The 12,053-nt window shown below is 39.0% G+C and overlaps 1 protein-coding gene across 50 annotated transcripts in view; it reads right to left on the reverse strand.

Moving 5' to 3' along the window:
• The window catches only part of PTPRD (protein tyrosine phosphatase receptor type D), a 1,747,466-nt gene that overhangs the window by 6,921 nt on the left and 1,728,492 nt on the right, over positions 1–12,053 (reverse strand). For all 50 annotated transcript variants that reach the window (XM_064140351.1, XM_064140349.1, XM_064140348.1 and 47 more), the window contains 3 exons: positions 11,894–12,019; positions 7,636–7,790; positions 333–468 (listed from right to left, as the gene is read on the reverse strand). In XM_064140351.1, coding sequence (XP_063996421.1) covers positions 333–468; positions 7,636–7,790; positions 11,894–12,019 — 417 coding nt within the window. The remainder of the gene's footprint in view (positions 1–332; positions 469–7,635; positions 7,791–11,893; positions 12,020–12,053) is intronic.

Raw genomic sequence — 12,053 nt, forward strand, 5'->3', positions numbered from 1 at the left:
CTTCTTTATTACCACATATTTCTGTTAGGACAAAAAAGATTTTTAAAAAAATTAGCAGTTCTTTGAAAATGTTTTTCATCAACTACCCTAATTTAAGATCCTGTACTAACATTATTTTTTCTCCCCCAGCCTACAGTATCTATTGCTGTAACAGAAAACAGTCCTTGTAGTACCTTCACGGCAGTTTTTACAGTGTTGTCATATAGCCATTACACAACTTAAGATATAAATGTAAGCACATTATTTATACAGTCTCCATCTATCCATATTTTTGGCTGTGAAAATGCCCCTTCTTTACCATCACCATTCCATATGGGTACTATTTCACTCACCTCTGTCTGTACCATGGCTGGCCGCTGCGTCCTTAACATTTTGACAGTCTGGAAGATATCTACAACACCTTCATATCTCATTCTTTCTAACACAATGCTCAGGGTTATGAAAACTCCAGTCCTTCCAACACCCGCGCTGTTGCAATAAAGTAATAAAAAAACACAAAAGAAACAAACAAGGAAAGAAAAACAGGAATCTTAATTGACAGTTAATGTGGAAAGAACTGACTGCTAGCTATCTGTGGTTACAACATACCATATGTGTACAGATTTCTATATGGGAAAAGGCTCACTAAGCGAAATTTCACAACCAACTACCCACTGTGTTTGAAAGAATAATTACATTCAAGCAAAGTTTGAATATTAGTAAGCACTTTCTGACCCTCCAGTCTTCCTTGTAAAGTGACTTGGTTTCTTCAACCAAATATATATCAATCAGTGCACGGTGAAGGAAAATCAGAACATTTGCTATCAATGACTACACTGGAACTAACAAGAGAAAAAAATGCCAAAAATGTATTTTAGAGCTTGCTTTACTTTAGCTCATCTACATACATGTCCTGTTTTCCAAATCTTCAGTACGTTAGTTTGAGTTAGTCAGTGGGTTATCAATTAGTGTTGAAATTGCTCATAAGTGTTACAGTCTAAATAACGGATATACAAAAGCCTTACAACACAGCTTTCATTCAAGTCCAGCCAGCTGGATCTTTAGCTTTCTGATATACATATACTGCATATCTCTCCACATTAATTTGAAATATCTTCTTTGAGTATAAGGCTGTTTGCTCTCAGTTCTGTCCTGGGCTCCTGTTATTAACTAAAACCCCCACAAAGTGATAGAAATTCCTGTAATCAACAGAGTCAATAGTTGTCACTTACTAAAATCAAATAATAACTTATTCATGAGGATGACTCTTGGACAAAGAGAGAGGTAACTACATAGAAAAAAAAAGAAATTTCCCAAGTTTGAATTTGTAAGGGTGGAAATTAAGTACCCTATCATCTCAATGTTGATGCCAGTAATTTTGCAAGGTTTTCTCCAGTCAGATAGAACTGGGAAGTTGGAAATTTATGAGATCTGCTTACCAGGCAGGACAGTAGAAGAACATGAGCAGGGCAAGACTGAAGAAGTCTCAATGTTCATAAGGAATATAACAGATTCAGAGAATTCAAATAACTAGTGTGGAAATGGAATGTACAAATTGTAGGATGATATTGTAGTGTTTGTTCCAGATCAGTGCACTCCTTTCTATTAAATATATGTGATTAGTTCTAGTTGTTTTGCATAACCTGTGTGCCTTTGGAGAGCTGAAGTGAAAAGAAAATTGAGACACAACCTGATAAAACTTGACAAAATCAGAGAATCATTTAGGTTGGAAAAGACCTTTCAGCTCAAGTCTGACTGTAAAGCTAGCACTGGCAAGTGCATCATGTCCTTGTGTGCCACATCTACATGTCTTTTAAATGCCTCCTGGGACAGTCACTGAACCATTTCCCTTGGCAGCCTGTTCCAAGGGCTTGACAACCCTTTTCACCAAATTTTTTTTTTTCTAATATCCAACCTACACCTGCCCTTGAGGATGTTTCATCTTATCACTTGTTCCTTGGGAAATAAGACCAACACCCACCTCACTACAACATCCCTTTAGGTAGTTGTAGTGAGTGATAAGGTCTTGAATATATTATAGGAAAAGGTCATCTTCATTACTCTCCAGCTAAAATCTGGAATAAAATGACTATATCTAAAACTGGTCAAGTTTTAAATAATTGCCTGAAGAGGTTAGAATTTTTTCAATTACAACACACTGATCTATTTTAAAAATGCCAGAAGAGAACATTTTTAAGGTGTGTGTGTCAGGGCTTTACTCCCTAACAGAGAAAACAAACTTGTGAAAAATATGTGGAGTGGGAAGGAAACCAAAGGGGAGTTGCACTAGAGGAGTTTGTAATTCGAAGAATTTCTCTGTATGAGAGAAATCCTTACAAATTCATGATGGCACAAACTGGAGGCATTATTATAATAACTCCATGAAGACTAGGAAAGTGCAGGTACACACAATCTTATGCTTCCTGAAAGAACAAATAAACTTACTAACTTGCTAGGAACATTAAGTGTTCATGTCAGTTGACTAATGATGATTGACATTACAAATTCTCTAAATCTTAGTCACAGTGACAAATTATATTGGATTTGACTTTGTTCCTACCAAAGTCACCAGTAGAAATTTTTGTAATCTCCATAATTTCAGCCTGAAAGATCACATCCATTCAGAAGGGATGCATAACCTATCACAAGCATAAACTGCTGCTAACAGTACTTCAGCTGTGGTCTCAAGTGGACAGGTATGCATGGCATAAAGCACTTAGAAGAATACTATCACTTTGCTTCCATATTTGTGTCTGAGTAAAGGCATAAATATTGCTAATTACTACCCTGCTCTCAAAACTCATTATTGTCAGAAAGAATAAAGCCTCTTCTTATCATGATTGTCCATTTTCCTTTGTCAAATGAATCGTAAACACTGTTCTGCAGTGTTATAAAAAATTTTAGGCACACACAAAGAAATATGATTCTAGTAATCTAATAGTTATATTTTGTCAGTCTTTCGGATTAGGAGAACATGAAGTGCTTTGTGAAAACACACCAGTGTTTTAACAATTACTGTTTTTTCTGGACATTGGAAGGACGAGAATCTCTTTCCATTTTTACATCAATATGCCTTAGTAAACTTGTTCATTTTGTCTGTATGCTAGTACTGGGACATGGATTCTGTATCAGTATTTTGCATCTCTTATATAAATGACATTTCATCTACCAAAAAAAACCATTAATGTTGCAAAAAATGAGTATCTAAAAATCCTAATGAAATCTATAGAAAACAATTTATTAAGTAGGAGATAAAAGATAAAGATTTTATTTTTGGCCATCTGCTATAGACTACTGTAGAGAAAATAAATGAAAAATACAGTAATACTAAAAAAGCCCACCCTGGATTATTCTGATATGCATATGAAAGCCCTGTAAGCTGTTTTCATCTACATTTCAGTTGTAAAGGAATTGAGAGAAGCCATCACATCAAAAAATGGGCATTACATTCTGATGTTAGATCCAACCAATCCAAACTTCAATGACATTTTGACAGGCTAAAATTACTAAATACTGCTTTCTATTCAGCCTGCAAACAGCACAAGAGCTACAGCTATCTCTGCAGAATGCCTGTGTTCATGAGTACCTCCAGTCAGGCATACTCTGGCACATGTGGCAGCATGATCTGTGATCTGCAGACCCCTCTTCACAGGGCCATAGTGGGCAAACAGGGCATGATACACATCTGGATATAGAGCAGCTGCTGTGCAAAAGGCTGAGTGGGCAGGTTGCTGAAAGCCATGCCAGCACAGGAGGAAAGTTCAAATGGTGTTAACTGGTTCCCCTCCTGACTTGAGAGGCAAACTCAACTAGTGGTCATCACTCTATCATAAGAGGACCTAACTATGCTTAACCACTTGAGCAAAAAATATCGTCAGAAGAAATGTGGCAACCCACACAAACAAACAGCTGTGCAGGCCTCCAGCTGCAGGAAGTGCCTGAACCTGGCACTTTTAATGGAGGGCAGAAGAGACATCATCTGTGAATGATCTACTCATCTGTGTGACAGAGATGAAAGGGGAAGTGGAAAGGTTGAGGGGTGCTACAGGGAGATAAGACTGGTGGAGCCACACCCTGAGGAAAAGGCAGCAGACAGAGGCTACAAAGGAGGCAGAGGATTTCCTTCCCACTTGCCACCAGGCAGATGGAAGGGACCTAAGAAATGGGGGGAATGGAAACAGGTCCCAGCTCAAGAAGGCCACATTCACCTGGAAACTGAGGCTCTGGAAATTGAGGGCCAGGCAAATTGAGAACATAGTGACAGAGAACTGGCTGGGGTGTCAGCCCTGAACATTAGGACTGCTTGTATTAAGAAAAAAAGGAGGGTAATTGTCATAGACAATTCCCCTCTGAGGAGAACAGAGGGTCCCATGTGCTGACTGGATCCATTAAACAGGGAAGTCTTCTGTGTCTCTAGGCCTCAAGTTCACAGTATCACAGTATCACCAAGGTTGGAAGAGACCTCATAGATCATCAAGTCCAACCTTTTACCACAGAGCTCAAGGCTAGACCATGGCACCAAGTGCCACGTCCAATCCTGCCTTGAACAGCCCCAGGGACGGTGACTCCACCACCTCCCCAGGCAGCCCATTCCAGTGTCCAATGACTCTCTCAGGGAAGAACTTTCTCCTCACCTCGAGCCTAAATTTCCCCTGGCGCAGCCTGAGGCTGTGTCCTCTTGTTCTGGTGCTGGCCACCTGAGAGAAGAGAGCAACCTCCCCCTGGCCACAACCACCCCTCAGGTAGTTGTAGACAGCAATAAGGTCACCCCTGAGCCTCCTCTTCTCCAGGCTAAACAATCCCAGCTCCCTCAGCCTCTCCTCGTAGGGCCTGTGCTCAAGGTTGGAGACATCACCAGGAAACTCCCTGATCTGGCATGGCCCTCTGATTATTAGCCACTACTCGTAGTAATGAGGTTGGGAATAGAAGTCCAAGAGCTATTAAAAAACATTCCAGGATACTGGAGTGACTGGCTGAAGGTTCAGGATCCCAGGTAGTATTTTCCTCAATCCTTTCAGTGGTAGGGAAGAATGCTGAAAGGGGTGTAAAACACATCTGATTAACACGTGGCTTAGAGGCTAGTGCCACCTGTCGAATCTTGACTTTTTTGATCATGGGGAGGCTTACACATCAGATGGAGTCCAGCTGTCTCAAAGTAGGAGACAGATTCTTGCCCATGAGTTGGGAGGGCTCTCATTGTGAGAGCTTTAATCTAGGTTTGAAGGTGGAAGGAAAGAAAATCAAGCTCAACAGAGGTGAGCCTGTGGGTGGCATGTCAGTGTTTGGGGAAAAATTGATAGACTGCTCAAATGCATCTACACCAACATACAAAGCATGGGCAACAAACAGGAAAAGCTCAAAGCCACTGTGCAGCAGGATAGATATGACTTAGTTGCCATGATGGAATGACTGTCCTAACTGAAGTGTGCATGGTTATAAGCTCTTTAGAAGGGATAGGCAGAGATGGAGAGGTGGTGGGGTAGTTCTTCATGTCAGGGAGTGTTTTGATTGTGTAGAGATCAATGAATGTGAAGGTAAAGTCAAACACTTTGTGGTAAGGATGGGGAAGGTCAACAACGCTATCTTGTTAAGAGTCTTCTACAGACCACCCAACAAGGATGGAGAGACAGATGAAGGATTCTACAGCATCTGGAAGAAGTCTCACAATCCCCAGCCCTTGTTCTAGTGAGGCACTTCAACTTACCAGATGTCTCCTGGACATACAACACAGCAGACAGGAAGCAGTCTAGGATGTTCCTGGAATGTACAGCAGATAACTTCCTGACACAGTGAGGGAACCTACTGGGGAAGGTGTCTTGCTAGACCCACTGTTTACAAACAAAGGGATGGTGGGTAACAGAAGTCATCTTGGGCTTGGCAAACAGCTCTTGATAGGTGAAGTAAGGAAGGGGGTCAACAAAACCACTACCATGGTCTTTTGGAGGGCAGACTATAGCCTGTTCAGGACACTGCTTGAGAAAATCCCTTGAGAGACAGCCCTAAAGCGCAAAGGGGTCCAGAAAGGCTGGACATTCCTCATGAAGGAAGTCTCAGAAGCCCAGAATCAGGCTGTTCTCAGTGTTGCAAGACAAATGCGTGGGGATGACAACTGGTTTGTCTGAACATGAAGTTTTTGCCTTGGACTCAGGAGAAAAAGGGAAGTTTACCACCTTTCGAAGAAGGGACAAACAATCCAGGAAGAGTACAGGGATTTAGGTAAGTCATGCAGAGAGGGTAGCAGGATGGCAAAAGTCCATCTAGACCTCAGTCTGGCCAATGTTGTAACAGATAACGAAAAAAGTTTTCAGAAATACATTAACAACAAAAAGAAAGCTAAGCAGAATGTCCACCCTTCATTAGATGCAGGGGAGAGATACCGTCACCAACGATGAAAAGAAGGCTAAGGTACTTAATGCCTTTTTTGCCTCAATCTTTAATAGTCAGAGTCAGACCAGTTAACCTTAGGGTATTAAGCCTCCTGAGGAGGATGACAGAGATGAGAGTAGAATAAGCCCTCATTATCCAGGACGAAGCAGCTGGCAACCTGCTGTGCCATATGGACACTCACAAGCCTATGGGATCCACCTGAGAATGCTGAGGAAGCTGGCAGAGGAGCTTGTCAAACCACACTCCATCATCTGTCAGCAGTCCTGGTTAAAACGGAATGTTCCAAAGAACTGGAGGCTTACCAGTGAAATGGCCATCTACAAGAGGGGCCAGAATCAAGACCCAGGGAACCTGTGAGCCTCATCTTGGTACTGAGAAAGACTATGGAATGGTTCATTCTGAGTGCACTCACATAGTATGTGCAGGGCAACCAGGGCATCAGGCTTGACCAGCATGGGTTCATGAAATGGGTTCATTGTCCTGCTTGACAAACTTGACTTCCTTCAATGACAAGGTGACCCTCTTAGTGAATGATAGAAATGTTGTGGATGTTGTCTGCCTGGATTTAGTAAAGCCTTTGACACTGTCTCACACAGTATTCCACTATAGAAGCTGGTGGCTTATAGGTTAGAGCAAGTAATTCTCAAGTACCTAGTGATAGGATGAGAGAAAACGGCCTCAAGTTGTGCCAGGAGAGGTTTAGACTGGATGTTAGAAAAAAATTCTTTACTGAAGAGTGGACAGGTATTGGACTGTAGAGGTCTTTTCCAACCTTAATGATTCTATGGTTCTCTTTCTTGCAATAGCAACTGTCCTCACTTGTCTCATCTCAATTACTACTGACATGCTAGTGTGGTGTAACTACTTTTTTAGAACTAATAATTCCCACCATTGTAACAGCCTCACTATTAATTACCAGTGGGAAGAATCCATAAATCAGATGTAGAACCCTATGTTAAGTCTGTCTGTATTTCTTTCTGTATGTAGTATTGACCAGATTGTTTTTACCCTGTATTAAAGAAAAATTTTAAGTGAAGAAAAAAATCACATGCTTCCACATATTTCAGACCTTTTTTCTGTGTAAGTTTGCTATTACAGACCAAATCCTGTTTCGTAAAGCATTCTTATATGTTCCTTTTTAGACCTTAAATTTTGGTTCTATTTTATGGCAATTTACCTATGCAATGGCATCTACATACATATCTTCACTTGAATCAGCAATTCACCCTAGAAATGCACATGAGTAATTTCAAGGCTTTTTTCACTTACCTGCAATGAACAGAGATTGGTCCATCCTGACCAAACTGCTCTTTTGTTTTATGCACTTGACCTATAAAGTCAATAAATCCTTCTCCAGACTTTGGCACTCCTTGTTCTGGCCAGTCAGTAAACTGGAACTGCCTCACTGTTCGGGACTGGCCATCCTTTAATAAAAGACACAAATAATGTATCCTAAAACCATGTTCCAGCAGCTGGAAGTCAGTTACCCCCAATCAGAAAGACAATCACAAAACAAGGATATTGGGAGAAGGCGGTGAATGACTAAGATCACACTTATGAAGACACTTCCAATTGCAGTACTGGCTAATGCTTTTGGACACACAGGTTCAGGCGTGCAGTTTCATTAACAATATTGTGTAGATTTCCTTCTGCCCTGGACAAGAGAGTTGTTTGACATTCCGCCTGTGTAAAAAGCACGTCTGAAGCTAAAGACAGAATAATATCACCAGGCTGTACCATTTTTTGGTAAGTTATGTTTTTAATCCTGCAGACTAATTCCTAAAGCACCAATTGCTTTAAATACAGAACAGTCAGAATAAGGTCATCCAATCTCACTCGCCATTTCCAAGGTAAGGTTGTCTACTGCATGGCAGGAATATCTGATTAGACTCATTTAGTCATTGTTTTCTTTAGAGATGGTATCTTTAATGGTATGATGTTTTCTATGACGCGGACTTTGGCCTAGAAGATGAGTCAAGGCAGTTATTTAACAAACCAGAAACTTCCCTTGTATCATTGTAATTTTATTTACTAATATTTTGGACTTGGCAAATAATCAAGAGCAAAATGATTATATGACATCCCCGTAAAAGCAACAAGTTATGCTGGAGGCAAGAACAATCTTTTTTTTTTCTTTGTTGTTTGTTTTGTCTTGGTAGTTTGTTTTTTCCCCTTTTCCTCTACCACATGAACTCAGCTACTATAGACCTTTGAAACGAAATAGAAGTCATATTTAAAATACCTAAATGAAAACCTGATACTTAGCTTCTATGTTTCTTCTGATACTGTGGGTGTTTGTCTCACATGTCTCAGATGAGAAAGGAAACCAGAAAATGAGGGGTGTGCCAACCATTGCTCCATTATAGGACACACATATACTTCATTGACCTACTATCTCTTATATTGCCACTAGAGCACTGTGTTAATTTAGTAGTCTATTCCTGTGGAATGTTTTTGCCCCTTTAAAATATAAAATCTCTTTGAAAACATCTAACCATGTGTATTTCTTGTGGCCATCAACCCAAAGAGCTGAACATTTCTTAACAAAATGGCATTCTGTTAAAGCAGACTTCACTCCTATTGGTTTCTGTGATCCCATTTTCACCTAAGATGACATAATGAAATTGCATCCTTCAGATAGTCTCTGGCACATCACATTAATTAATTGAGAAGACAAAATAATAGCTGGATTTCCTCCAAAATAACCTTCCATTCTTCTAAAGTAAATACAGAACAACTTAAGCCTGATTCACTTGCAACTTGTTGGTAAGGAGATGGAAGCTCTTCAGCAATTTCTGACTCCAGTATGAAATGCACTACAATAACACTAACTTCTTTCATGGGTAGAAAAGCAAAGAAAGATGACACTTTTCTCAATTCTAGTCTGTCATTGTAACAACCACAAATTTCTAAGTGCAATAAATTTGGTGGCAAATATTTGTTTCTCAGGCGTGTCTAAATTAATTGTATTTGTGTATTTCATCATTGTAGTAACTCAATAATCTAGTGCAAGTCTCTGAAAATTGTTATGATTTAGTTTAATGTGAATAAGTTCTGTTATTTAATGCTATTTAATGAGCACAGCACTAAAGTCAGTCATTCTGATGTTAGATTATCATTAAAGCATATTAGGAACTAATCTGAAATTTTTTACATAGCTCCCTCTGCTAATGTCATTATAAACAGCTCTGTTAATGAGATGCTTACCAATAGTAGCCCAAACACAAATGCTAAAGTTTATTAAAATCTTTACTTTCAAGTATTATAGTGGTTAGTATGGTTAGTTATCAAATACAAACTTTTAGATCCCTACACAGAGGAGAGGGCTTTCAATGTGTCATTCTATTAATTATTTGACCGTTTGGAGTTGTTGCTCCTCACAGGGTATATTCAGTTGTCTTTTGATGAGGCTGAAGAATCTGTAATACTCTCTTACAGACATCACTTATCATTTAGCTTAAAATGAAGCTGCCCTAACACAATGACCTCTGGAGTTTACAGACAAAGTGAGTATAAAGCAGTCAGAAACAGCAGACAGGAGCAGTTACAGAGGTCAATTTCACCTCACAACAATTCACAGCTCACTTTCAGAAATAACAGGAAGTTCCACACCAGACACTTGCTGCTGACACCTACAAAGTCAGTGTGCTTCTTTTGTTGCTTCTGGGGAATAATTGCCTGGCTTGGCTTTGTGAGAGCACAGACGGTATTCTAACATTACAAATGGGTTTGGAAAGAAGAGGGAGAGAGGCTGGTTACAACCACTGCAGCATTTACTCCTCAATGCATAGAACGACTTACTTAGATGGTCTCAGTTGCTAGATGTGACAGACATAAAATCCTAGCTAGAGGAAAACTGTAATGTATACTTTGGTAAGTAGTCCCCATCACTACTAGAAAAATTTAGAAGGAGCTGTAGTTTCCCACCACATCTGAAAAATCCAAGATGGGTCTGTAAGCTTGCCAGGGTGTTATCTAGCAGGATTTGGACCATCGTGGTAAAGAGATATTTTTTTTTAATTTGAGAAACAATGATATGTGATAGTGAAATGTCACAAGGCTGCCATGCATGCATGCTTAGCACTTTATAAAAGACGTCTATTGATGTCAGGTCAAATAAAACTATTTCTAACAAATTAAGTTACTCAAACTTTTCATATCTTTTACTGGTTTGCTAAATATATCTGAATACTTCCATAAATATCCTAGTTCATTATAAATTCCTGAAAGAACTTTTTTAAGAAGTATATATTTGCAGACATTTAACCATGTGTGGCTTTTTGTTAACTCTGCTATTTTATGATCTGAATTTGGTGAAATTGGTCATATAAGACCTCTTCCAGTCTGATGTGGAAGAGATTTTTAATAGATTATTTATGAAAATTACTAGCACAATTGTTGTGAAGTTGACTTCAACTGCCTATGCTTACAAGTGTTTTTAAGTCTGATGTTAGGAGCCTGTTCTTCCCTACTTACCATTACAGACAAATAAGTTAGAGAAGTTACGAGCTACTAGATTTTAAATAAAATGCAAACTGGATCCAGTGTGCCTACACTTTCTTTTAAAAAACACACCTAAGCCTCATTTGCCAAATTAGAACATTCATATGCTGACTCAGTTAGTGATAACACTGTCTAGCTAATTGTCAGTAGCATCTAATTTTACATGAAACTAGCAATAAAAACAACAGTCCAGCCACCACTGAGAAGCACCAATATTTTGGATGCTGACTGGCAACTATGAGTAATCAGTCATGTTAAGCCTGGACAGTGCATCCTGATATTTTGCTTAAATATATAGTTTTATACAGTGCTTCCAGAAATGGAGGCTGTCAGTAATCGTTTCTGCCATGCAGGCTGAAGTACTAGAAATCAAAACTCTGAGAAATGCAAAATGTATTTAAAGTTTATGTACATTTAATCTCATATCATTGCTCAGTATTGGACTCAGAAATTCAGATAAGAAATGTAGTATGAAAATGAGGCTGCTAGGGTCACAGCTGCTTGTATCTACTCTGCAGATATACAAGAGTGCTGGAAATACGCTTCGCCAAAAATCAAATTATAATGTGTAAAGCTTGTGAAGCTTTTCTTATGAATGCTATTAGCTATGCAGTTTCTAAATCTCAGTGTATTAACCTTCCTACTCACTCATGCTAGAGGGTGGTACAAAACAACATATTTACAGCTGTAAGTGACAAAAAAATTGCCCTCAAAAAAGATCAAGGAGAAAACGAGGAAAAAAGATTCTCAAATTACCTAATATAAATCACAAATAGCTATCAGAATTTCACAAAATTGTGATGAACAGATATCACATCTGAGTGAAGTCAAATGTTCTTAAACAATTTAATAATTCAATTTATTTAATAATTAATTCAATAGTACATTTATCTGCTTTTTGCATATTACTTATAGAAAGTAAACCCCCAGGGATTTTTAGTTAATAATAAAAGTAGAGAAAAAGGGAAAACAAGGACATTTTCTTTAAATTTGTGTGAACTTGTGTAATACCATGTTAACTTACCCTTGCATCTGTAACCTTGAATTCTCTCAGAATATACTGTGGCATGTTGTACTCTGCCATTGGATCTACCACAAAATACTGGTATCTGGCTGAACGCTCTGCAGGCCAGTACTGGTGGCATTTTTCCTACAAAATAATGAATCAGAATGCATTTCCTGTT

This window comes from Pogoniulus pusillus, chromosome Z (assembly GCF_015220805.1).
Source record: "Pogoniulus pusillus isolate bPogPus1 chromosome Z, bPogPus1.pri, whole genome shotgun sequence".
NCBI classification, from domain to species: Eukaryota; Metazoa; Chordata; class Aves; order Piciformes; family Lybiidae; genus Pogoniulus; species Pogoniulus pusillus.